Here is a 26,573-nt window from a genome sequence, read left to right as displayed (position 1 = left end):
TGTTCTTCTGATGCTTCCATAGACCCATGTTCTGATTCTGCTTCGACCATCTTCTGATGTCTTGCCAGACCATGTTCTGATGTTGCATGCTGAACCCTTGAGACAAAGCTTCTGAGCGCTGAATTATGTGTACTCTTTATATATTTCCTGAAAAGGAAATTGCATTGGATTAGAGTACCATATTATCTTAAGCAAAATTCATATTATTGTTATCATCAAAACTAAGATAATTGATCAGAACAAATCTTGTTCTAACATATATCATACTGTGCAACAAGAGCCATGATTGTCCTAAAAGAGTCTTTGGATGAAACCAGAGAGAAAGTCTCTTTAAAGTTAATTCCTTCCTTTTGATTATAACCCTTAGCCACAAGACGAGCTTTATACCTTTTTACATTACCGTTATAAGTTGGTCTTAATTATCCATTTGCAACCAATGGGTTTCACACATTGTGGTAACAGACAAGTTCCCAAACTTTATTTTCTTGTATGAACTTATATTTCTCCTTCATTTCTTCAATCCACTTTTTCGAGTTGGAATCCAGCATGGCTTGACATAATTTGATTGGATCATCTTCCTTTATACCATTATTTCCCTCATATTCTTGGAGAAAGACTATGCAATCATCTGGAATAACATTTCTCCTTTCTCTAGTGGATCTCCGCAAAGGTATTGGTTCTTATAACACTTGTTCTTGAGGATTTTGAGTTTGTTCTTCATGAATTACCAAATCATCTTGACTAGACGGAAAATCAACAATGTCGTCTATATGGAACCTAATCACATATTTATGGTAGAATCCTCTATATGGAACCTAATCTGAAGGGACTATCCACTTTTTCTTAAGGATTCATGGATTTTACAATTGGAAAGTTTAAGATTTAGAATGATGAAGAATGAACTCCTTTTGATGACCTTTATTTTTCACTTTTCTCTAACTAAAAAAACCTTAGACAATATAAAATCAGACCTTTAATCCCTAAACAAGTTTCTCTATTTTAAATTAAAATTAGAAACACGTGAAATCACTTTGAGCTATTCTATAGTTGTGTCGCGCTTTTCAACTTAAACTGCATTCCCGCCTAAGCAGAAAGATGAGATTGCGCCATTGTGCTTGTGGCGCCCCACTATGGCCTTTGGAGGGTGAATCGTGCCACTTTAAATTATAAGTGCCCGTGACTTGTATGCTTTTTTTGGTCTTCTATAATTTTTCTCCATTCTTTGTGTTCCATTTTTCTCTTTGTTTTTTCATAACTCACTCTAGTCTTGATTTTCTTACTAACTTGAAAGTTTGAGTGCTAATCTTATAAGTCCACTATATATATCTTCCTATAGAATGTTCACTTCACCACATCTAAACTGTCCTTATCATTTCATCAAATATATAACATTACCATATTCAAGCCATGTTAAACATTAAATGTATAAATCATTAGATCTAAGTAAAAGAAAAAGTGATCGTATAGCCTTTGAGTTAATTTGAAGTATAGCAATTCCAAGCATTGCACATGCATTGCTAATTTTATGAATACTGGTCAATGTAGTGAGAAACAAGCACGTCTATAACTTTCCATTTCTTTCTTTCATCCTCACCAGCCAAATTATTTTCATATACTTAATATTCTTGATTAATTATCATACCCTTCAAAATCAACATTTACTTAGATGAAACACTACATGCACATTTTCATTTCTTCTATGTGAGGCATCCTTTACAAATGTGCTTGCATATCACATGAAACAAAACATTTGCATGTGCATCTACATGTTTGATTATAGAACCTAATTAAGAGTAAATTTAATAAATTATTCCAACAATCTTAATCAAGTATTTATCTATAATTTACTTTGAACATTTTATTTTAATTAGTTACAAATAATTTATAAACTATTATATACATTCTTGGTCCGCACGGTCTAACATGTCCGCCCCGTCCTATTTTTTTCGGACTCTTACAGACGCAAATATTAACATAATTTTTTGTATTTTTAAACTTAAAAGATACAATGTATGCGAGCCCGCACCGTTTTTATTTTTTGCGAAACACGCCAAAGTTTTAGGTCTGCACCCTCAACTATGTTGTTGCGCCCCGTTTCTACTATAATCAAATAGTTAAGTATTATAAAGGCTAAATTACAGTTTTAGTCCCCCTGTTTTGGTATTTTCACGATTTTGGTCCCTCTATTTTCTTTTTAAACAGTTTTAGTCCCCCATCCCAATTTTGTTCATAAACAGTGTATGATCCGCACATGAACCGTACATGAACAGTACATGACCGTACATGAATAGTACATGACCAGTTGGCTCAAAATTTGGATGGGGGACCAAAACTGTTTAAAAAGAAAATAGGGGGACCAAAATCGTGAAAATGTCAAAAAAGGGGGACCAAAACTGTAATTTAGCCTATTATAAATCAAACTTGCATAAATTATAAAAATCTTCTAAATTCCAATCCATACCCACCTAACTAACCAGGACCATTCAAAAAATGAAGTAACTTAATTAATAATTCTGTATTTACAACATATATTAAAATAGTATCAAGAGTAAAAGCAACACAATCTTGTCTTTATCAATAGAATTTCAGATGTTAATCTCAATCAATAGTTCCAAATCACAATTTTAATTAGTACTATCACTTTCATAACATGTAATACTAGTACTATACTTTCTGACCTGTTATTTCTCTCACTCATTACCACACTTTTTTAATATAAAAAAACAAATAAAAGAAGAACAAAATGTCACGGACTATAAACTTTTATTTTGTCATTTTTCCAACATGTTTTGTTATGAATTGTCACTTAATTGAGTTTTTGTTTCTTTCATTATTCACTTTATAAGTTACACACAAAACCATGACATAAATTCACAAGTCTTGAAGAATCTTGTTATCTTATCCTTACTTTTATTCTTCATAACTTGAAACTTTGTTGATATTTTTCATCTGAAGAATTGACATGGATGTGAAGTTGAAGTCTCTTTCTGAAGGTGAACATGAAGAAGAAGAAGAAGAAAACATGCACTTTCTGAAATCTCTTCAGGTTTGTATATATCTATTTTGTTGTGTTTATGATATTCTAAAGTTTTTTTTTTTTTTCATTTTGAGTGAAGTTTTTATAATTTGGTTAATTTTAGGAGCTAAGAGAATTGAGGTCTCAGCTTCATTATGCTGCTGATTACTGTGAAACAACATTCTTAGAAAGTGAAAAGAAAAAAGAGTGAGTAATTTAAACTTACCATACTTACTTCTTCATTTCATTTTGTTGTATATTACCTCCACTTTTTTTATTATAAATCGTTTTGAACTTTTCACACGTATTAAAAAAAGTAATGATTGTTGTATGAAAAGAAAAAACTATGAAAATTTTTATAAAATTGTCTTTTATTAATAATATGAGTAAGATAAATTTATATAATTAAAAGGAGAGAAAAATAAATATTTAAGGGTATAATAGGAAAAATAACATTAATTATTTATTGGTATTGTAAAATGAACTATATTAGCGATGGTTAGTTGGTCCAGTGATGATTGACGCTAAACTTGGTAGGGAGAACCACGGGTCGATCCCCACAACTTTGATCGGGAGGGGGCTGAACCCACTTGATGTCAGAACTGACCCCCGAATCAGACTATACCGGTGGTGATAAGTCAAAAAAAAAACTTATATTATGGTAAAAAAAATTATAAAATATATTGCACTTTGTAACTTTAGTGTAAAAGTAAATTTGTTTTTGTTTGTTAGTATTTGGATATATTGACCCGTGACATATTGGAATTTGTCCATTGAATTGCAGTGTTATGGAAAACACAAAAGAATACATATGTAGAGCTATGGTGACTGTGGTTGATCATCTTGGAAATGTTTCTTCTAATCTTGAAGGACTTATTTCTCACACAAATTCATTTTCTGATGCTGAGATAAAAATTCAATGCCTCAAACAAGTTAGTATATTATTAATCACTTAATATCAACTTATTTCAGATTAAACGTCTAGTCAGTGTTCGACATATGTCAGTGTTCAGTCTAATAAATGTTTGACATGTGTCAGTGTTCAGTGTTCGTACTGATGAAGTTTTTTGGCAGAGACTTTTCTCATGTGAGCAATATGCTGATAAACTTTCAATCTCAAATATGCAATGGAGGGAGAAATTGCCAAGATTTCATACAAGATATTTATCATCATGTAATATTTTTCATATAATCTTTTGATATAAATACAACTTTTTTATTTATGGAAAATCAATTATAATTTAATTGCTTTTCATGATCAGCTCCTATCCTTGAAAAATCACAAGAGAATTTGAAGCCAGCAACTGCTACAAATAACAAGCACAACAATTTGGCTTTTGGTAACATACATAACATTTCATGTTCTTATCAAAATAACATTAATGTTATGTTCTTCTAACTTTTTCCATTTTAAAAACTATACTAGTGATGCCTGTTCGCGACGGTTTGAAAGTGTTAGCGAAAGTATCAAATCCTACATTTCATTTCCAAGTGAGTTTTTCTTCTGAATTGTCTCACTTTCCTAGTTTTGGATTTGTAAATTTAATGGCTTAACTATTTCTGTAGGCTACTCCAAAGGTCGGGCCGCGTCATAGAAGATCGTTGCACGGAAGCGATATCTTATGGCTCATTAGGCGCACGAAACATACGCATTGAGAAAATCGAGTTTAATTGCTTATCATTTTCATGTTGAAGTCTAATGTTAATTGTATGATTCGTGAATCAAATACGATTAATAAAATATCGGTATGTTGAAGCACTTTGAAAGTTCGAAGTCTGATTGCAACAATTTTTGAACAGACAAATGGTGTTTCGTATCAAATATCAATCACAATTCCGACGATTCTCTATCGTGAAGATACTTACCGAAGACGGCCTTTACAATAAGTTTGACACGTACCTCACAACAAATGAGGTTAGCAACATTTTTTATTGCATTATTTCCACTAAATCTCTAAAATGATTCCACTGTTCTTTCCTCCATTTTGTTGCCCTAGCAAATTATGTTTCTAATTCAATGTACACTTTACCATTATGTATTCCTAAGGTAACAACTGCTGCTGATTTGGAAATGGACACTACTTCTCCATCTCTTAATCCAAACCAAGTAGGTTTATGCAATTTGACTTTGGTTTATTTACAAAAACACAACGTTATTTGATTCTCCTTGGTAACTCCTTGGTAACTCCATTTTATTCGGCATTATTTAGGTCACACAAACTTGCGAACAATCGAGCGTTGCTCAACCAGATTCTGCTGCTGACCATAAGGGGAGTCCTTCTGCAAGCTGCAGCAGTACTCCTGCCAAGAGGGTCGCTACGTCGACCTCAATCAACGACCTCATTCAGGCTGAAGAGCTCACTCCTAAACAATCGGCCACTAAGTCCAAGAATGGAAAAAAGACAAAGCAGCTCAAAAATGACTAATATGGTGGGTTTGTTAAGGAAGTTTGGCTCTTATTTTGATACTTAACCAGTATTTTGTAAGGTTACAATCCAACTGTTAAAACAGTATTTTGTTGGCCAATGTCAATTTTAATTTGAACATGCCATTTCTAATGGTCCTAAACTCCTTAACTCGTATTGAATTAGCTTTTGTAATGGTTATTAATTGTCTACTGCCTATTCATGGCTGCTGTTTTATCCATGCTATTATATTTAAAAATATTGCAGTGTAAAATATTATGTTTCTATATGAGGAGCCCAAATGTTATGCAAGTTCTAACAAATAGATATGTTCATGCAATATGACTAAATGAAAGAATAATCTTTGCTGCATACCATAACTTACTGAATAGTGTAAACACCTGCATACCTTTATGAGTTTGACAATATTCTGTCTAAGTTAGAGACCCTTAGCAACCGGCAAAACAATTTTTACCTTGCTGCCTTGCTTCAAATTTATTAATATAGTTATCACGTTGGCATTATTCTACCTTGCTGCCATTATTCAATTCTGATAACTTCACATACTTGCCTTGGCAAAACTATTGTTAACCAACTTGATGCCATTATTCTACCTTATTCTACCTTATTGAGAGGATTTTACCTATTCAATGTGAAGAAACAGTTTTTAAAAATATAGAGTTATTCATACCCTACAATGCATACTGATAATTTTTTCCTGCCACATAAACCTTTAGCTAAATCATAAAATAAGTGTTATCACTAAACATTTATACCAATGTTAAGTTATCAATTGCAACTGGTATAAATTACACTTTTCTAAAAATGGGACGCGACCTTTCCATGGTTTATATTTTACTTTTTTAATAGCCTCTACCTATTTATCATGATGACTTTAAATTGTTCATAATTTGTATACTTATGATCTACCAAAGTACCTATTACCAAGCAGAGAGGTTCTTATCTTTATCTTTTGTGTAAAGCAGACTTTCAAGTTATCTAGGGCCTGTCACAGTTTATACTAGACTGCATTCTTTCTTGGAAACTGCCTCCATTGCCTCCATTGTGTAAGATGCTGCGACATATGACCTGCTGCAGAGTACAAATTCCATCATTTAGGGAAAGCATGGAGATTGTTGTCACTTCAACCATAAATGCATGGTGCTTCATTACACGGTAAGTCAATGAGCATTGTTTAACTTTTACTTTACATATCACTTTTACCATTTTCATGTCTTGTCAGTATTCTTTGAATATCTTTATGTCTATTACTCATACATGTTTAGATGTTTAGGAAACATAAGGACTCATCTAAAGTGAAGGTTGATATTTGTTTGCTTTTTTTTAATTACACATGCTTATTGGAATTTTTTTCTTCTTGCTGTTAAAAACATCGATTTGATTAACATTAATATATCACAGATATTCAATAAGGACCTAAAAAATACTGACTGGAAGGGCTATGTTATATTTTAGACTATTTGAAAATAAAAATAATAAGACAAAACAGTTTATCACCTTTAACAAGTTGCAGAATTGATGAAGCTTATGGGATGCTTGTCTTCCATGTGAGGACAAATTTCTCATTCAGTTGACTCCTAAACAAATCGGATTGACAGGTAAAAATATTCATTGTTCTTAAAATATAAGCAGCTAAGCACATCAATGGAACATAATAAACTATTTGGTTCTTTTGTCTACAACATTTTAAAGGATTTACCACAGATTTGAATGAGATCTATAAGAACAATTACTATGCATCCATTCTAATAATAGTCATGAATCTAACCATGGTACTGCCCAACCTTAGGATGATTCTTTTTTTGAAATAGATAATAAGCTGATAGTGGTTGAGTTACTAACCTTAATTTGAAATGCTAACAAGGAATGGTATGAATGATGGTTGTCTGAATTCAGGATAACATCATAGCAGAGTCCGGTTAAAATTTCCTCTACTTAAGGTCAATTTATATATTTCTGGATATGTTACCAACCTTACAATAAATTCAGTAGGTGTAAGTCATTTATGCTAAGTGTAAGGAGTTTATGATATGCCAACCACCAAAATATGGCTGATTATTTATTAACACAATCTGCCTGTCATGAACTTGGATCATTCTGTATGAACTCCCTTGGTACATTTAATGCATCGTAACAGGGATTGTCAATAGGACAATGTGTGCATACTTATAGATTAATATCCTGTGGATTTAAATTACACCTTCTAACTCTATTCAATTTAAATTGGGTGGTTTGTTGTAGCTCTCTTAAAGTTGCAAAGTATGGACCCATTTGACAGAAAACGTAGCGCGAAAAAGGCACGATCAAGAAGGTCGATGCTTTTGAAAGAGAATCGTTCCAAACGTCAAAAATACAATCCTCACCAACAACTGCCGCTTGAAACTCCAATGTCATTCACGCCGAGGCAACCTTTGTCCGAATTGAGTCCATCATTTCAAAACAGTACTGCAAGAACTGTCATTTCTGGACAGTCACTTGGTATTAGTGTAGGTTTTGAAGGTTCGGGACCTAGCGTAACAAGACACACCTTTAAAACAAATATAAGGTCCCGACCGATAGATAACTTGGCAACAAATCTATTTTTAAAATTTGCATCCACTTCTGCGGTGAAGGAAAATGAGGGAATTACTCCTTCCTCATTGAAAGCTAATCAAAATCTGCCTGCAAGTGAAAACATCATCGGTGAAGCTGGAAGTTCTTCTACGATAAACACGTTAGTGCAATCCCTTACCTATTTCACACCAACTTAGTTACTCACCTCTATATATTTCTCTATGTAGCCCTTACTTGCTTATCAAGATAACACATTGTCCTATTTATTTAACTATGCTATTGGTGGCTGTCCCATTAACTGGTGTGTCAAGTTAAGCTTGAAACAAATTACTCAGGATTCAGGTTAAGGACAAAATTGCTCCATGAATGAGGTTTATATTTTTGTTAACTAATGTTGTTTACACTAGGCCTCTACATGTATAACCATTAACTCGATGTGTATAGGCTTGAAACTTCATTACATCCCTGTTTATAATGGATTCTATGGTTTTGATGTTAACAGCTTACCACAAATTCCCAGACCAGTGAGAGGTAGGCCTAAGAATCACTATGGAGTTCCAAATATGGCTAGGAACTTAACCAGAAAGTTTCCTATACTTGAAAGAGAGGAAGGGCATCACACGGCGAATTTGAACCTCGGTTACACCAGACAAACAAGGTACATATGTTTTCACCTTAACTTATAATCTTAAAACTATATTATGTTTTGACATGTACTTTTTTTGTCTTTCATTGTTTAATCCATACTGTTTTATATGAAGTAGTAATCCAACAATGGCAGAACAACAACCATGCCATACAAACCACACGTCGCAGGCCATAGCAAGACCGAGGTATGGGAAATTCGCAACACCTTACTGTTTCAACTATTGTTTAATATTTTAGGGCCAACCTTATTGCACTGAAAATAAACTGTTTATATTCAATCAATTAAGTAGAAGAAATAGATTATGAGACGTGGCTTGGTCTAGCGGCACCTCAATTAATATTTAGTTTGAGGATGGTTATGGTTTCACTTTGTTTGTCTTGGTTATGGTTCCACGGTTATTCACTACGTAACCGTGATTTTTTCAAAAGGGTTATACATTGTTGCTATTAAAATGTTATGAAATGAACCAAGCTTCCAATGTTAGTTTTTAAAACACCTGTATTTTCCATTGTGTATAGAAAATATTTTTAATCCTAATTGTCCAGTTCATGCATGACAGGAAAGTAACTCTAACAAAAATGTAGAACCATCATAATAACCTACTATTTAAACAATAATACATGTCTAAACCTCTCCTGTTTGAGGACTAAAATCCAAATGAATTTTGTGTAGGAATGCATTTTGTAATTCTGATATTCAATAATTTCTTAATCACAGATGCTTATCAAATTGGTAATGTGCTTTTTCATCGAATTCTGCAAGTCATTTACTGGAGATGTAACTAACTAACCTTGAACACAGTTGTGTTGATGCTCCCAAACGACCTAGAGGCAGGCCAAGAAAACAAATGCCTGATCCAGAGCCGGGGTTGAATTTCAAGGAGTTACGACCCAGCCAAACGAGTAATCGGACGCAACCCATTCCAAATAATACGCCCGGACCAAGGTACCAAACATGTATTCCTTCATTCTATACAATGCCTACTGTATTAATATAACTGATGCATCATTCCTTTCAATAGTAATGTCATTAAGGAGACCCCACCTGCTCGGCAAATAGGAAATATATCCAACAATCATGTTTCTCACGAGGTAACGCAAATGTCACAGTCCACGACGAATCACCATCGTAGAACGGAGCCACCGTGTCCTATTTTTACACCTACGATTAATATGGATTTTAATAGCGACTCCAATGAGGACAGCGACTACGACCCGTTTGCAAGTATGCTTGATAAGTCTTCTATCACTCTGAATTTTAGTTAGTTACAAATTTTAACAATAACTGTGAATAGAACGTCGGAGTCAATTATACGCCTTTGTCTCATGTCTAAATTTCCTGTGTATGTTTATTACAGCATACCTATCCGACGAGGATAACTGTTCTGACCCAGAAGATGTTGAAGCACCTTTTACAATCCATGATAATGCAATAGGACATTCTGAGGGTAAATAGTTTTTCTCCAGCACATGTTTACATTTACTACCAGTATTAAACCATTATGCTTTCCTTTTCTAAATTTCCTACATTCTATGCTTATGTAGAATATTACGATATCGGTTCCCCACTTCTCGAATGTTGTTATTGCAAAGCAAGGATGTGGTATCAAGAAAGAATGCACAAAAGTACACATTCAGCTAACCCAAAGTTTATGATGTGCTGTGGTAACGGCAAAGTTGAACTACCATTGCTAAAAGAGCCTCCTGAGCTACTTGCAAAACTTTTATGGGATCACAACAGTATAGTTAGCCGGAAGTTTCAACAACATATCCGACTATACAATATGATGTTTGCATTCACATCACCCGGAGCAAAGATAGACAATCGTTTTAACAATGGTCGCGGGCCTCCAACAATGAGGATACAAGGTCAAACGTGTCATCGAATAGGAAGTTTGCTCCCTCCTCAGGGGCAAAAACCGAAATTTGCACAGTTATATATATATGACACGGAAAATGAAGTCGAAAACCGGATGGATGGACTTCGGTAATAGCCTATGAATACACACTGTCGCATGTTTAACATGACTTAGTTAATAAGCCTCATTTATACTCACTGTCACTTTTTTACCTTACCTATATAATTAGGCATTTGAATACTCTTTGTCACATGTTTTACAATTCTGATATCATTGGGGCTATGAATGTTTACTGTCACATTACCTAAAAGCCCATTCAAGTTATGACAACCTTTTTCCTAATGACAGGAACAAGGAGAACATTGATTCTGATGTTGTAAACCAGTTGTCCAATATGCTGTACGAATTCAATCCCCATGCAAAGAGCTTTCAAATGGCGAAACAATGGTTAAATAGTGGGGAAACTCAAAACCTCAAGCTACGCCTCATTTCTAACCGAAGCACCGACGGAAGGGTATATAACCAACCTACTGTGTCTGAAGTTGCAGCCTTGGTTGTGGGTGATATTGACACGGCAGAAATGCGTGATATCATTATGCAAACAAGAGGTGGGGGACTTCAGAGAATCAACGAGCTGCATGCTGCTTACATGGCTTACCAGTATCCTTTGATTTTTCCTTATGGTGAGGACGGTTATAGACCTGATGTAGCTCATAGGGACTTGCCTGCCAACAATAACAGCATACGAAACAGGCTCACAATTCGGGAGTTCTTGGCATACCGCATTCAAACCAGGTTAAATGAAGCTAAGACTTTATTATCTTCTAGAAGGTTGTTCCAGCAATTTCTGGTCGATGGTTACACAATGTTAGAGTCTGAGAAACTAGAATGGCTACGTAAAAATCAACCAAAACTTCGAGTTTCCAAGTACAACTCTTTAAATGAAGAGGGAGACCAAAGTCAAGCCCAAGGGAACAGCATAGGTAAACGAGTGGTTTTGCCTTCCTCCTTTGTCGGAGGTCGTAGGTTTATGGATCAATTGTACTATGATGGAATGGCTATATGCAGTAAAGTTGGATTTCCTGATTTGTTTATTACCTTTACTTGTAATCCAAATTGGCCTGAGATTCAAAGAGTGCTTAGACCTCTTCACTTGAAACCTCAAGATCGACCGGATATCATCTCAAGAGTCTTCAAAATCAAGTTTGATCAATTGCTTACAGATTTAACCAAAAAAGGTGTTCTTGGAAAAGTACTTGCCTGTGAGTTTATTCTCCCTCTTAACTCTAATGACATATAAGTGTTTAAAATTACTAACAGTAATTCTGAATTATTTATGCTTTTCCAATTGTAGATATGTACACCATTGAGTTTCAAAAGAGAGGATTGCCTCATGCCCATATATTAATCTTCTTGCATCCTTCAAACAAATATCCAAGTCCAGAAGACATTGACAAGATCATTAGTGCTGAAGTGCCCGATCCAGAAACACACCCTCGGTTGTACAGTTTGGTCAAAGCTCACATGGTTCATGGTCCTTGTGGTTTGTTAAATCCCAAGACACCTTGCACGAAAGATGGGAGGTGCACCAAGTTTTACCCTAAGAAGTTTCAACCTACGACGATCGTGGACCAAGAAGGGTATCCTGTTTATAGGCGAAGAGACAACAAACACACCATTGAAAAAAATGGAATCATCTTTCATAGTGGTCATGTTGTTCCACACAATCCAAGTTTGTTGTTGAAGTACGAAGCCCACATTAACATGGAATGGTGCAACCAGAGTACTTCTATCAAATACCTTTTCAAATATATAAACAAAGGTTCCGATAGAATTTCTGCAATCATACAAGGCCAAGATAAAAACAACGTCGACGAGATCAAGCAATATTTGGATTGTCGATACATCTCCCCAAGTGAAGCATGTTGGAGGATATTTTCCTATTCTATACATGGCAGAAAGCCAGCCGTAGAAAGATTGTTTTTTCACATGGAAGGCGAAAACTCTGTGTACTACAAAGACTATGAGCAAGTTGGTGATGTGTTGCTAAAGCCAAGTGTAACTGAGTCTATGTTTACAGCATGGTTCGAAGCAAACAAGACTTATGAAGAGGCAAGGTTATTAACTTATGGGGACTTTGTTTCTAAATTTGTTTATCATAAACGAAGTCGAAGTTGGAAACCAAGGAAACGAGGGTATACCATTGGTCGACTCATTTGGGTTCCTCAAAGCACTGGCGAGTTGTTTTATTTAAGGATGATGCTGACTGTCAAAAAAGGACCTTTATCCTATAATGACATCAAGACGGTTGACGGTAAGAAGCTAAAGACATTTAGAGATGCATGCTTTGCAATGGGTTTTTTACAAGATGATCGTGAATTTATCGAGGCCATCAAAGAGGCACATCAGTGGGGTTCAGGTCATTTTTTACGAAAGCTATATGTTACCATGTTACTATCTTCATCGATGAATAGACCGGAACATGTTTGGAGAAAGACTTGGATGTATTTATCAGATGGCATTCTTTATGATCAACGAGTCTTCGCAAGAGATCAAGGTATTTAATCTTTCCTACATTTTTAACGGTGTTTCAATTTTTTTATCATATTATTTATCTTCAGCCTTTTGTAAAATATAGTTTTCCTCTCTTCTACTTATTACATATTGTTTTATACAAATTACCTAACTATTTGATCAAAGCGTATTTTTACTAAACCAATTTTATTGTAATTACATACTGTTTCAATTAGCTTATTAGTAATAGGGCAGTTTGTTGTGTTCAATTAGTTCTTTGTCCTCAAAATAATATGCTAAACCATGGAACTTTGAGTCAATAAGTTATTTAGCCTCAAAACTGGTAGTTGCTGCGGCTGTTTTACATATTGCAGCCACTGTTGATTTTAAAAATGGGGCAAATGAGACTTTGTTTAGGTGTAACAATATATAATGCCTCATTTACGGAAATAAACAACTCAACTTTGTCAAGTAATGCAGTCACTATTGCATTACCAAATGTAACTAATATTAATGAGTTCCGGTTAAATAATAGATAATTTTACATTTATACAATGTTCATTAGGTGTATTGATACATTATTTATGCATTGAAACTTTGTTTTTGTTTCTTTTTTATCCTAGGTCTGACAATGAGTGATGCCGAGCTAAAAGAACGGACACTCATGGCTATTGAAACACTATTGCAAAATAATAATCGAAGTTTGAAGGACTTCAAGACCATGCCATATCCGAAAGATTATGTCGAATCCTTTACAGGAAATCGACTCCTTTATGATGAACGACAATATGATGTTCTTGCTCAACAACAACTTTTTGAAAGTCTCTCCGCTTCCCTTACAGGTAATATCACCCATTGTTATTGCAAATTAAAATACTTCAACTTTCTATAGCCATTAACAACTATCTTTGGAAATGTCTCCTTGATATAGATGAACAAAGAAACATCTTTGAGGAAATCATGGATGCCGTAGAAAAGCAAGAAGGCGGAGTTTTTTTTTTATATGGCTACGGTGGCACTGGTAAAACCTTCATGTGGAACACTCTATCAGCAGCACTTAGGTCTAAGAAAAAAATTGTTTTGCCGGTTGCTTCAAGTGGGATTGCAAGTCTATTATTACCAGGTGGAAGAACAGCTCATTCCAGATTTAAGATTCCTGTCCCTACTTTAGAGAATTCTATATGCAACATTGAAAAACAAGATCATCTTGCTGAGCTTCTAAAGATGACAGATCTAATCATATGGGATGAGGCTCCTATGGCTAACAAGTTTTGCTTTGAATCACTCGACAAATCCTTGAGAGATATTATGAGTGGAATCACAAATGCATCTAAAAGAGTTTTTGGAGGAAAGGTTGTTGTGTTTGGAGGTGACTTCAGACAAATTCTCCCTGTTATACCAAGAGGTACTAGATCTGATATTATCCATGCAACAATCAATGCGTCTTACATTTGGGATCATTGTAAAGTCTTGAGGCTTACAAAGAACATGCGCTTGCAAACTGGTCAGCCTACTTCTACAGTTGATGACATAAGGAGTTTTTCTGAGTGGATTTTAAAAATTGGAGATGGGACCATGTGCGAGCCAAATGATGGCTATGCTGATATTTGTATTCCAGATGAGTTCTTAATTTCCAACTTTTCAGATCCGATTAAGGGAATTGTTGAAGATACGTACCCTGATCTCATTCATAACTATCTTGATTCCAGTTATCTTCAAAGTCGTGCGATCTTAGCTTCAACAATCGAAGTAGTCGATGATATCAACCAATATATAACAAACCTTCTTCCAGGTATTCAAGTTATTTTCCGTTAATAATAATAATATTTTTGCAATCAATAAATAAACTATTTGGCCATATGTTTTATCTAAATATAGGTATTGACCAATTTTTGTAGGAGAAGAGAAAGAATACTTTAGCAGTGATTCTATTGATAAATCTGATGTAAATAGCTTTGATGCATATGAGCACGTGACACCCGAGTTCCTAAATGCTCTTAAGACTTCGGGATTGCCTAACCATTCAATAAAGTTAAAAGTTGGGGCCACTATTATGTTAATGCGCAACCTAGACCAATCTGAAGGTTTGTGCAATGGTACAAGGCTAACTGTTACCAGGCTTGCTGCTCATGTCATTGAAGCTAAGATCATTTCTGGAAAAAATGTTGGTAACTTATTTTATATTCCTAGAATGTCTTTGTCCCCTTCTCAATCACCATGGCCATTTAAACTGGTGAGACGCCAATTTCCAATTATTGTTTCCTTTGCCATGACTATTAACAAGTCTCAAGGCCAGTCACTTGACAATGTTGGTTTGTACTTGCCAAAAGAAGTTTTTAGTCATGGACAGTTATACGTGGCTATCTCAAGAGTCAAATCCAAAAAGGGATTAAGGATTCTCATTCACGACAAAGATAAGGAACCTATGCTCTCTACCACCAATGTTGTATTCAAAGAAGTGTTCCATAACATTTGAAGGTATGTTTTTAAAAATAAAAACTTATCATGCCATCACAACATTGCCGACAGATTTAGGTTCTCTACTTCCACGATATATGATTTTTTTTGTCCACTTGCCATTTCAGGTCCAAACATCCTACTCATTTAGGAGAATCATGCTGCAGCTTTGTTTTCCTTTTTATTATTCGTCGCTACATGTTTTGGAGAGTCCTTTGCAGCTGTCTCTCGAGTATCACATGCAAAAAAATTGTATAAACTATTAACTATCAATTTGATATGTTGTGACTTGCTCAAAACTCATCTTTTTGGAACAATGACTTTGGTTCATAAATCTTATTTATTTGGATGTACGATATATATCATTTGATCATTTTTTTTCCGACCAAAATGTTTAAATATTACCCGTGCGGAAGCACGGGTTTCTTACTAGTTTATATAATTAAAAGGAGAGAAAAATAAATATTTAAGGGTATAATAGGAAAAATAACATTAATTATTTATTGGTATTGTAAAATGAACTATATTAGCGATGGTTAGTTGGTCCAGTGATGATTGACGCTAAACTTGGTAGGGAGAACCACGGGTCGATCCCCACAACTTTGATCGGGAGGGGGCTGAACCCACTTGATGTCAGAACTGACCCCCGAATCAGACTATACCGGTGGTGATAAGTCAAAAAAAAAACTTATATTATGGTAAAAAAAATTATAAAATATATTGCACTTTGTAACTTTAGTGTAAAAGTAAATTTGTTTTTGTTTGTTAGTATTTGGATATATTGACCCGTGACATATTGGAATTTGTCCATTGAATTGCAGTGTTATGGAAAACACAAAAGAATACATATGTAGAGCTATGGTGACTGTGGTTGATCATCTTGGAAATGTTTCTTCTAATCTTGAAGGACTTATTTCTCACACAAATTCATTTTCTGATGCTGAGATAAAAATTCAATGCCTCAAACAAGTTAGTATATTATTAATCACTTAATATCAACTTATTTCAGATTAAACGTCTAGTCAGTGTTCGACATATGTCAGTGTTCAGTCTAATAAATGTTTGACATGTGTCAGTGTTCAGTGTTCGTACTGATGAAGTTTTTTGGCAGAGACTTTTCTCATGTGAGCAATATGCTGATAAACTTTCAATCTCAAATATGCAATGGAGGGAGAAATTGCCAAGATTTCATACAAGATATTTATCATCATGTAATATTTTTCATATAATCTTTTGATATAAATACAACTTTTTTATTTATGGAAAATCAATTATAATTTAATTGCTTTTCATGATCAGCTCCTATCCTTGAAAAATCACAAGAGAATTTGAAGCCAGCAACTGCTACAAATAACAAGCACAACAATTTGGCTTTTGGTAACATACATAACATTTCATGTTCTTATCAAAATAACATTAATGTTATGTTCTTCTAACTTTTTCCATTTTAAAAACTATACTAGTGATGCCTGTTCGCGACGGTTTGAAAGTGTTAGCGAAAGTATCAAATCCTACATTTCATTTCCAAGTGAGTTTTTCTTCTGAATTGTCTCACTTTCCTAGTTTTGGATTTGTAAATTTAATGGCTTAACTATTTCTGTAGGCTACTCCAAAGGTCGGGCCGCGTCATAGAAGATCGTTGCACGGAAGCGATATCTTATGGCTCATTAGGCGCACGAAACATACGCATTGAGAAAATCGAGTTTAATTGCTTATCATTTTCATGTTGAAGTCTAATGTTAATTGTATGATTCGTGAATCAAATACGATTAATAAAATATCGGTATGTTGAAGCACTTTGAAAGTTCGAAGTCTGATTGCAACAATTTTTGACCAGACGTTACTAATCTCGCGGCGAAATTCTAAATTTATAACATTGATGTTTAGCATAAGTACTATATGAATCTTCCACTATTTTGAAGAAATAAAAGAATTTACAACAAGTACAGAAATTACAATAACCTAATTAAAGTATGATTTACATAATGTACAAGCTAAGAAGAAATGTACACAAGAGTTTCTACTAACTTCATAACCAAACCCTCAATCTTTATGTTTGCATTTACATTGAACTTTTATAATCCGTGTTAAAATTCGACCCTTCCCTTTTTTTTTGGTTAACCGATATTAATGTCGCGCGATAGGACTTCTTATAGCATTCAAATACTCGAGCTTATCCAAGTAGTAGTTTTTCTTTGGTGTTCCGACTCTCGGGGATTTAATCAATGCCTTTTCGTCTTTTTCTTTCAAGTCTTCTAAGTCGCCCGTAGAGTTAGTCCTTTTCACATCACTTCCGATTTTGTTCGAATTCCATCCCATGAAATCGGAGAGAGTCATTGATGGCGGCGTGTCTGAAGAATTCAAGCTTCTCAGTCCATCGTCGGAGTTTGGAGATGTTTGTTCAGACACCGGCAAAGAATCCAATGAGAATGTTCGTCCGGATGACGCCAATGACGGATTCTTTGTCATTGAATCCACGTATAAGACATCATCGATCCTAGATAAAACCGTATAAGCCAAGCTTTCAATTACTCTTGAATAGCTCTCTAGAATGGCTTGTCCCACATCCTGTGATCATTTCAGAAGAAGTCAAATTTCGTTAGTAAAATGTTAAAACAACTCCTCTCGTTAAACATATACGAAAAAAAGAAGAGACAAGATTTGATCACGAAGTTCGGCTAATTGTGCTTACGTCTCTGACCGTAGAGCGACTTAAGTAACTTTCTATTTTTAAACTTAACGTTCTAGAATACAACTTATGTTTAAATATACTATGATCCATAGGGCAGACGAGACATTGTTTCCAAATCAAGCGACCTGCCCTATGAATCATTCCTATATCTATTAATCTGTGTTTGGTTCTGCGCTGACGAAATTTGATTTTATATAGTTAATTTTCGTAAGAAGTGAGTTTAACGAAAAGTGATTTGTTATATCACCTTGTTGTATTGGATTTTGCTGATATCGAGCGAAGATTGTGGAAGTCCCGGAAACTGTTGTTTGATCATGAGCAATATTGTTTCGGCTCTCTCCTCGAAGAGTTCTCTTTTCTCCATGCTTATCCCCGAACTCCATGAAGATTTTCCGTCTTTGTTCATCTTCCTTTTCCATATAACTATGGAAGCTTCAATCCTGTTCTTGAGGTCTAGAACTTTGTGTTCTGTGGACATGTCCATTGTCGATAAGAATTGTCCCGGATCAAAGTATTCGACAGTTATGCACTTGTAGATTGATTCGCCGAGACTTTCTCTACCGTTCTGACAAAAACACGAAGAAAAATTAAGACATTGTCACGGCTCGCAAGTGTTTGTGTCAGTAGATAAGTTTAAATAAGCCGAATCCAGACAGGAGCGTAATTATGTTACCTTAGGGAGAGATTCGATGTAGTTATCGGGTATTTCCATTTCGGATAGAACTTGAGCATTTATCGCCATGGCTGCTTTGAGGACTTGGTTAACATTGTCTTTCTGGAATTGTATCCATTTCACAGCTACGTCTGATAAACCTGTCGGCGGAACTTTAACAATCGGTAGCCACCATTTGTCGCTTTTTCTTTGAGTGGCAGTGTTACCTTCAGCGTCTTCGTCGTTTTTAGAGACATACCAGAATTCATTTTGATCTCTAAAGTTGTCCAAAATGTCCTATAATCACATCGTCATTCGGTTAGTTAGTCCAAAGTTCGTGAAACGAAACCGTTTTAATATTGATTCAGAAAAGCGCATGTTTGGATTGACTTATTTAAGATTTTCTTCTGGCATTAGCACTTATCTAAATTAAGTTGTTTACCAAAATATAGTTACTTACAATGAGCATTGCGTCGAGCTTGCGCAAAGCGGGAATGTTCATGAGTAGATCGCTTCTTTGTCGAGTCGTCATAATCTACATAATAATGTCATATGTTATTTTTGTGTGACAGAAATATCTTCAGCGGCGGATCCAAAAATTTGAAGTCGCGGGAGAAATATTTGTGCGTATAAATTTGTAACACAGTATATATCATAATTGTTTTCGACGAGTCTGATTCTTGATATTCAAATTCGGGTTTTCTGTGAATATAGGATCCCACATTCACGCAGTCAGGGTATCAATGATCGTTCGTTCTATCAAGATTACACAGTGCAAAGAATGCATATTTGAATTTATATTTTATAGTTAAAAAGATACCGATTTTAATCAAACGACCACCGATATCCCAATTACGTGAATGCTAGGAATCTCCGACAGCACGGGAGCCGGATCCATACAACTACTAAACATACATAAAATTTTCTAGTCTTTAAAATTTTACCTCCATTGTTGATCCATCCTTAGCCAACTGTTGTGATGGAGCAAATTCAACAATGTGATCAGTCACAGATAAAAGCCATTCAATTTCTTTTCTCCACCTAACTTTCCTGTCATGCGACATCGGTTCTAGCTTCGATTGTTCTCCAAAAACCGATGCTACATAACATCACGAAGAAAACAAACGAGTCGTTCATAAGAACATTAGTTCGAATCCTAACCGAAACAATCTCAAAGGTAAAAAATTTAAATATACCAGCGAGATTCGTTATGGCATTCGACAAAGCCAATGCTGATGAAACACCATTTCCAGCACCCGACATGTCTTCGCCTAGAAGCAACTTAGCAAATCTTTCCTTCATCAACTCAGCTTCTAAAAAATTTTTAAAAAAAAAGGCCAAAAATGAAAAATATCTTTACAAGGACTAAATTCAAAAAAGTCCGTAAACTCTAGCTCAACTGGCAGAAACCAATATTGCTAGGTTGGACGTCATCACCAGGGTTCAAACAAACCCTGATACAGATAAAAAAATTAGGAGAAAAATATTGTTATATACCGGTTGGTGGCTTAGGAGGCATTTTTGGCGCATCTGAATGAACATGATCATTGTTGAAAGAAAATCCAATAGGATGAACTTCACATGAATTATCAGTTGTGTATCTTGATTCAAAGCTTTTTGAATAAACTTTATGATCATGATGATGTTGATGATCTCCTTCATCATGATCCCTATCAAAGAAACCTTGAATATGTTTTCCAGGAATTTCAAACATTTTTCTAAAATGAAAAGACTTTGATTTCTGCATGCTGCTTTGATGATAAAAAGCCCTAACCATTGTTAATTAAAAAAACCTTGTTTTAATTTCCACCTTTGTTTTTTTTATATAAAAAAAACAAAGGGTTAGAAAATAATTTGAATATTAAACAAATTTTGATCTTATGACTTTATAGCAAATTTTGTGTTATGTTGTTTCTTGTTGTTGAAGTTAACTCAATCTAATGTGATCTTAATGAATGTGACACAAAAAAATCATAATGTAAAATGAATTTTTGGGATGGTTTTGATGATAGGAAAAAATTTGTTAGGTTTGTTTTATGAATGAGTGGATGATAGGAAAAAATTGTTACATTTTTTCTAACTATAGTAGTTGTTATTATCTCTTATTTGTCTACCATTCCTTTGTACAAAATTTTGAAACTGATTTTGGAAGAAAAAGAAGAACAATTAGTTAGTTGAAAGGTGAAAAAAAGGGGAATATGCTTAACTATTTTTTTAATGGTTATTCTTTCTTTTGTAAGTTTCACTATAATTAGAAGGATTTATTTATAATTATCTTGATCCTATTGTTTTTAATTTTTTCAGAAAGAATTTTGATCAATTTTTTTCTCCAATTATTAAAATGATGGTTTCAAAAAATCTAATTAAACAAACAATCTTATTCTAATATTTTATTGTGGCCTAACTATTAGCACCACCCAAAAAAATTGAGTATTAAACTACTAGTATTATTGTTTGGCTTTTTTGGATGCCAAAAAGGCTTCAAGCTTTTAATGTTGGGCTTTAATTTAGTGAACTTGGGCCAATTTTCCCAGTATTTTAGCAAATTATTAACCAAACCCCCCACACACCCCCAAAAAAGGAGCAATGTTTATATCTCTACAATATCCCAAAAATACCACTTTTAAATTTTAACAATTTATTTTCAAAATTAACGAGTTACCATAACCACTATTACGGACTATAAAAATAATTTTTTTTATACACAGCTACAAAAATTAATCTTTTAAACTGAAGAGGACTACAGTAAACAATAAAGTTTTATATCAAAATAATAAAAACTTTTTCTTCTATAACATTGACACCTTTAAATAAATATTTGTCTGGTATCCACATGTGTCAGTATCAAATAGGGATGGAAATAGGCTGGACCGAGCTAGGTTTTACCAAGCTTAAGTCTGGCCTGTAACATGTCGTAGGCTTATTTTTTTAGGCTTGAGTCTGACCTTTCCGAATGCCTGGTTAGCCTGTTAGCCTACATAAAAGCCTATTTATTTTAGACATATGTAAATAAGCCATTAAAATAATGTTTAAATAGACTGACTAACTAAAAGAACTTATGAGAATAATGTTCATTAGTGTTTTCATCTTGTTTTCACAAGTTCTTCAAAATAACCAAATTTTATTAATGTATTTTAATTCAAAACACAAAACATAACATAATGATAATAAAAAAATATTCATATTTATTTAAATAGGCTTATAAAAAAATCTAAGCCTTTTCTATTTAAAAATAATGTGTGGCCGGACCTAGTCTATATAAGTTAGCCTGTAGACCCTGTTATCGGTATGACCTATTTCCACTCCTAATATCAAACATGATAACAATTCATGTGATTATTTTTTATTTATTTAAAACCGGTTCATAAATTATAAACCAATTTTCTTAGAACCAATTTGATTTCATTAAAAAAAAACAATTTATTCAAAAATGATTTTTTTTTTCAAATTTAGGACACTCCAACCCAAGTAATAATCGTAAAAGTGGTCCATATGATATTAGAAATTGGGATAAAACATGTCTATGTATAAATAGTGTAAAGAAAACAAACATCAACACTATATTGAATACTATAGATCAAATTGTCCATATTAGAAGTTGTGGTAAAACATTTTCACACATAAATAATGCAAAGAAAACAAAATCTGCACAAGTACTATAATTTTGACTATACATATTATGACCAATTGGACACAAAATAACAAAATATGTCATTCTACAGCCAAACCAATGATCACAAAAATACAATAATCATCAACTGCTTGCTGTTTCAATTTTTATTATTATTGTCACAAAGTGTCTGGGACTATATATGTAGGAGTATCTCTGTTGAATCCTTCAAATCCAAGAGTTTTAAAAATATTCTGATTTTGATATATACATTATATTACATTTGCCGGATTCATATATTATTATTATTATTAATATTTGGAATTGATTAAAATAAATATTATAATTTATGAGTCCATTTAATGTGCTATGTATAAATAAGGTCCATATGACATTTGTCAAAACTGCATGCCATGCCACATGCAAATTTATTTAAATATTTATTCTTTAAATTCAATTCAAATTCAAATTCTGTAGATAGTGACTTGATGATAGTGATTTTTTAAAGAAATTGGCTTTGTCATGTTGTTATTTAGTAGAAGAAGAATGTGACAAAAGAAAAGGGTTGATATCTAGAATGGGAAATATATTGTGACCTGTCTGTACTATAGGATAAAATTCATGAAATCATTTTGGTTGTTATGGTATTTATTATAAGATATTTAAGATTTTTCTTTTCCTATTTTATGTTTTCACTGAATTTAGTTGACCACTAGAGAGTAAGATTAGAGTGAGTTCATGAGGAAAAGTTAACAGTGTAAAGCAATAAAAAAATGTATTTAATTTAATAACCATTTAATGTTAATAGGCCTAACCAATTTACATGTCATTTTTGGTTATATTGTTTTGTAATCTACTCACTTGGAATTAAATGAAACTTGTTACTTTAATTGCAAATTTTGACTTTATGAAGCAATATTTGTTCATCAGGCGGGACATTCAAAAGATTTCTTAGAATATTGTTGTGACATAAGATAATTTATATTATTCTTTATAGTAACAAATTTGAAATTTCATTTAAACAATTTAAGATGGTTTGTGTGCTCGTCTAAGATATTTAATTAATATCTATTATGTTATTTTGAAATGTTAATATATATTTTTTGATATTATTTTAAAATAAAGCCTTCATCTTAATTCCGATAGAGGGATAAAGTTTGTCATTCTGCAGGTTTCCGTCTTCGTGTACAACGAAATTGACTAAGCCGGTTGTTTCACCAACCTCTTTCCTTCTTTTCTCATGGACGATGACTGTTGATAGTAGATTCTTCAATGTTGTTTCATGTATCAGTCATGCCCCGCGTAAGTCGAATGTGAGTACAATTGGTTTGCCCAAATCATTATGATACTTCATTTTTAAGTTATGAGAATGTCGTTGTAAATTCCTCCACAAGGAATCATAAAAAAGCAAAATTTTATGGTTATCTTATTTCTCTCTTCTCCCAAGGAAACCCATAGATCTATACGTCAACATGGGTTAGTAGAGGAATCCTTGAATGTTAGGAGACTCTAGCCTTTGCATGGCCTCAGATCTTGTTTGCTTAAGCCTAGTTCTGTGAAGATTCTGAGGTATATCAAGTTGTACGAACGTTTGTCATCAATGAGGATCCATGAGACATAATGATTAACTATGGTAGTGTCAATGATAAGCGGAAGTTTTGTGTTAGAAATTACATACACCTTCTTATGATTTTGGAACCCTAAGATATAGATTTGTCACTTTTTCGCCTCTCGATTTGCGACATTGATTTGAGAGAACTTTGTGGTGGATATTCTTTCTTCTTAAGATGATCTCCACCGATCGCATCCACCAAGAAGGTCATAGGTGATCTTGAATTAGAAGATTCCAAGGTACTTTTGGAAACAAAGTCAGAAGTTGGTATTTTCATCTTAATGTGACTATTACAACAATCACGGTTTAAATTAAAAGAGATTTAATTGTAGAAATTCGTAGGAATCAAAAGTCAATTTCTATATATGGCGTTGCTATTCTGTTAGGGAACCATAATTGTCGATGAATTGATGAGGTTGATTATTGATGCGGTGGTGCAGATCTCCTATGTAACTATGTGAGAATTAACCTAAAATGTTAACATTATAACACTCAAATCAACGAGTGAACAAAAAGGAGGATTGAGTAAATTATGGTGAGAATCATATTTTCAAATCACAGATACTGATTTATATACAGTAGACTCTGATTAAGTTTATATATTGGCCAAAAAAATTAATTTGAAAATGATGTTTATTGCATTTGTGTGACCGTAACTACAAATTGATCAATTTATATTTAACTCAAGTTAAACAAAAAATTAATTTAATAAAATATTTTTTTCTAATAAAATAATATAAAATAATGAACATAATTTCATTTTTAAAGAATAAAAAATAGATGATAAATGAATGTTGTGGGTTGGGATCAATATCTCTATACAATTATTTGATTAATAAGATTATAAATATCAATTTCTACTATGTGCTATATATCCATCATATTCAAGTTGGTATTTCTTAGGAGTAAATTTGAAGTCAGAATTGAACCGCATTTTCAAATTTGAAATATCAACACCGACGTAGATTCAAATTAAGAACCAAACAAGGAAAAAAAACTGGTGAGAATTCTGTTACATTATTTATTACAGACACCAATCTCAGTGTTCTGCAACATGACTCCTGTGACTTGCATTAAAAAATTTAACCTATTTTGAGTACTAACTGACAGATGTATAATACAAATAAATGGTTAAAATAATGAAACTTGGAATTCATTCTAGATAGTGACTTTAGGGAAACAAATTTTGGTGCTATAAACTTTTATTTTTAATTTTTTTGGCTTTTCAGACATATAAAGCAAAAGGAAAATAATGTTTTAGAGGTGTTATTTTATGTTACACCTTTGAGGTATATAAAGCAAAAGGGAAAATATTATTTTCCAACATGTCACATCAAATTAATTGTATATTTTTAAATGTGTTTGATTAAAAATAGTTAAAGTTTCAAATTAAATTTAATACTTAAAAATAGTTTATTTTATTATTATTATTTATAATTATTATCAGTGGCGGAGTTAGAAATTTTAAGGCCTGAAAAAAAATTTTACACGCTATTTTTACTAATTTTAGATCATGTTTCTACTAATTTTGTCCTTAATTTTTTCTAAAAATTTTGTCCTTTATTTTGTTCAAAAAATCACAAAGTGTGTTTACTAATTTTGCCTTTAATTTTAGGACTTGATGCCTAATCTTTTTAACTAAATAAACTTATAAAAAACCTAGATCTTTTCTATTTTAAAAATGTGTGGTCTGACCCGAACTTATATAGACTAACTTGTAGACCTCTTTTATTTGTCTGGCCTATTTCTACCCCAAATTGTGTGAGTGAATAATGAATTGGTTGTTTGATTTCTCTTGGGTGAATCAAAAGCATAATGTCTCGTCAAGCCATTGAGCAACCAAACAACAAGAATTTTAATTAAAGATTAACCAAATAGTTTATGAATTTTAAAAATATCTAAATACATTCTTATTATAATTGTAAAGTGTTATCTAGAATAGTTTTTGTTGAGATTTAAACACTTGAGAAAAGTCTATCCCAAATGAATAATATATTAAGTGAGAGAATTTATATCTAAGGTACTACATTGAATATTATTATCTATTCTACCTGCTATTCCTAGTATTCTCTTGTTTTAAGAGAATGTTATTGAATGAGGATTACTTTTTTCTCTAGTAGAGAAAATTTACATGGCAAAGTAGGTAACATTTTTAAAAAGTTTAAAAGAGATACCATATCACCCACTAATATTTGATTACAATAAAGTATCAAATAATAATTAATATAATGCATATTAGTAATATTTTACTATTGGAACAAATTATATATGAATGGCATAAACATGAAATAACTTTATAAAATGCTTATTAATAATGCACAAAATTCAAAATAAATTTAAAAAATAATCATTAAAGATATTATAATAACTCGTGTCTGTAACAATTTTTATTTTATCGGTATTGTTGTTCTTGTTGTTCTTATTTTCCATTATTGTTGTTCTTGTTGTTGTTCTCCATTATTGTTGTTCTTATTGTTTTTGTTGTTGTTCTCCATTATTGTTGTTTTTGCGTGTTGTTGTTGAGAAACATTACT

At 33.1% G+C, this 26,573-nt stretch overlaps 4 protein-coding genes and 1 long non-coding RNA gene across 12 annotated transcripts; 3 read left to right on the top strand and 2 right to left on the bottom strand.

The window, feature by feature from the left end:
- The first annotated feature begins 2,962 nt into the window (after window positions 1-2,962).
- LOC131637319 (protein ABIL1-like) lies at window positions 2,963-5,442 on the top strand. Its single transcript, XM_058907909.1, has 8 exons — window positions 2,963-3,046; window positions 3,141-3,223; window positions 3,801-3,948; window positions 4,091-4,190; window positions 4,279-4,356; window positions 4,443-4,507; window positions 5,064-5,123; window positions 5,227-5,442. Exons 1-8 carry the CDS (start codon window positions 2,963-2,965, stop codon window positions 5,440-5,442), a joined length of 834 nt encoding a protein of 277 aa, XP_058763892.1.
- Window positions 4,675-15,839, top strand: LOC131637321 (uncharacterized). Of its 8 annotated transcripts, XM_058907912.1 has the most exons (19): window positions 4,691-4,724; window positions 4,817-4,931; window positions 5,064-5,123; window positions 5,227-5,446; window positions 6,408-6,597; window positions 7,684-8,155; window positions 8,498-8,653; window positions 8,757-8,828; window positions 9,362-9,376; window positions 9,446-9,589; window positions 9,666-9,868; window positions 10,002-10,091; window positions 10,189-10,630; window positions 10,851-11,764; window positions 11,857-13,059; window positions 13,640-13,858; window positions 13,948-14,808; window positions 14,915-15,494; window positions 15,602-15,839. In XM_058907912.1, the coding sequence occupies exons 5-18, from the start codon at window positions 6,576-6,578 to the stop codon at window positions 15,490-15,492; spliced, it is 5,391 nt and encodes a 1,796-aa protein (XP_058763895.1). In that variant the 5' UTR covers window positions 4,691-4,724; window positions 4,817-4,931; window positions 5,064-5,123; window positions 5,227-5,446; window positions 6,408-6,575; the 3' UTR covers window positions 15,493-15,494; window positions 15,602-15,839. The 8 variants fall into 8 exon arrangements, with proteins under 8 accessions (XP_058763894.1, XP_058763896.1, XP_058763897.1 ...); XM_058907911.1 differs by having other exon boundaries at window positions 4,675-4,931; XM_058907913.1 differs by having other exon boundaries at window positions 4,675-4,931; window positions 8,760-8,828; window positions 15,602-15,838.
- On the bottom strand, window positions 6,148-7,352 carry LOC131637325 (uncharacterized). Its single transcript, XR_009294303.1, has 3 exons — window positions 7,285-7,352; window positions 6,940-7,019; window positions 6,148-6,513 (listed from the first exon to the last, which is right to left on the bottom strand). It is a non-coding gene; the product is annotated as an uncharacterized LOC131637325 (long non-coding RNA).
- A 104-nt stretch (window positions 15,840-15,943) lies between the features above and the next one.
- LOC131637324 (probable protein ABIL5) lies at window positions 15,944-17,322 on the top strand. The gene is made up of 6 exons (XM_058907920.1): window positions 15,944-16,171; window positions 16,295-16,442; window positions 16,585-16,684; window positions 16,773-16,850; window positions 16,937-17,001; window positions 17,077-17,322. Exons 1-6 carry the CDS (start codon window positions 16,104-16,106, stop codon window positions 17,164-17,166), a joined length of 549 nt encoding a protein of 182 aa, XP_058763903.1. The 5' UTR covers window positions 15,944-16,103; the 3' UTR covers window positions 17,167-17,322.
- Window positions 17,323-17,402: 80 nt separating this feature from the next.
- LOC131637322 (rho guanine nucleotide exchange factor 8-like) lies at window positions 17,403-20,896 on the bottom strand. Its single transcript, XM_058907919.1, has 7 exons — window positions 20,315-20,896; window positions 20,014-20,130; window positions 19,762-19,916; window positions 19,278-19,352; window positions 18,839-19,114; window positions 18,413-18,730; window positions 17,403-18,041 (listed from the first exon to the last, which is right to left on the bottom strand). The coding sequence occupies exons 1-7, from the start codon at window positions 20,592-20,594 to the stop codon at window positions 17,601-17,603; spliced, it is 1,662 nt and encodes a 553-aa protein (XP_058763902.1). The 5' UTR covers window positions 20,595-20,896; the 3' UTR covers window positions 17,403-17,600.
- Between the last annotated feature and the right edge of the window lie 5,677 nt (window positions 20,897-26,573).

Source organism: Vicia villosa, unplaced genomic scaffold, assembly GCF_029867415.1.
Source record: "Vicia villosa cultivar HV-30 ecotype Madison, WI unplaced genomic scaffold, Vvil1.0 ctg.001966F_1_1, whole genome shotgun sequence".
In the NCBI taxonomy this organism is placed as follows: domain Eukaryota; kingdom Viridiplantae; phylum Streptophyta; class Magnoliopsida; order Fabales; family Fabaceae; genus Vicia; species Vicia villosa.
The sequence above is the reverse complement of the archived record's forward strand: the minus strand, read 5'-3'. Positions and strand labels throughout refer to the sequence as shown.

Excerpts from the sequence above, each read along its gene's own strand:
- LOC131637322 (XM_058907919.1), bottom strand. The coding sequence starts at position 20,594 with ATGGTTAGGGCTTTTTATCATCAAAGCAGCATGCAGAAATCAAAGTCT. Across the intron at positions 19,115-19,277 it reads AGCTCGACGCAATGCTCATT|GACATTTTGGACAACTTTAG; the intron begins GTAAGTAACTAT and ends ATGTGATTATAG. Across the intron at positions 18,042-18,412 it reads GCAAAATCCAATACAACAAG|GATGTGGGACAAGCCATTCT; the intron begins GTGATATAACAA and ends AAATGATCACAG.
- LOC131637324 (XM_058907920.1), top strand. The coding sequence starts at position 16,104 with ATGTCAGAACTGACCCCCGAATCAGACTATACCGGTGGTGATAAGTCA. Across the intron at positions 16,685-16,772 it reads TACAAGATATTTATCATCAT|CTCCTATCCTTGAAAAATCA; the intron begins GTAATATTTTTC and ends TTTCATGATCAG. Across the intron at positions 16,851-16,936 it reads GCACAACAATTTGGCTTTTG|TGATGCCTGTTCGCGACGGT; the intron begins GTAACATACATA and ends AAACTATACTAG.
- LOC131637321 (XM_058907911.1), top strand. The coding sequence starts at position 6,576 with ATGCATGGTGCTTCATTACACG. Across the intron at positions 8,156-8,497 it reads AGTTCTTCTACGATAAACAC|CTTACCACAAATTCCCAGAC; the intron begins GTTAGTGCAATC and ends TGATGTTAACAG. Across the intron at positions 8,654-8,756 it reads GGTTACACCAGACAAACAAG|TAGTAATCCAACAATGGCAG; the intron begins GTACATATGTTT and ends TTTTATATGAAG.
- LOC131637319 (XM_058907909.1), top strand. The coding sequence starts at position 2,963 with ATGGATGTGAAGTTGAAGTCTCTTTCTGAAGGTGAACATGAAGAAGAA. Across the intron at positions 3,047-3,140 it reads ACTTTCTGAAATCTCTTCAG|GAGCTAAGAGAATTGAGGTC; the intron begins GTTTGTATATAT and ends GGTTAATTTTAG. Across the intron at positions 4,357-4,442 it reads GCACAACAATTTGGCTTTTG|TGATGCCTGTTCGCGACGGT; the intron begins GTAACATACATA and ends AAACTATACTAG.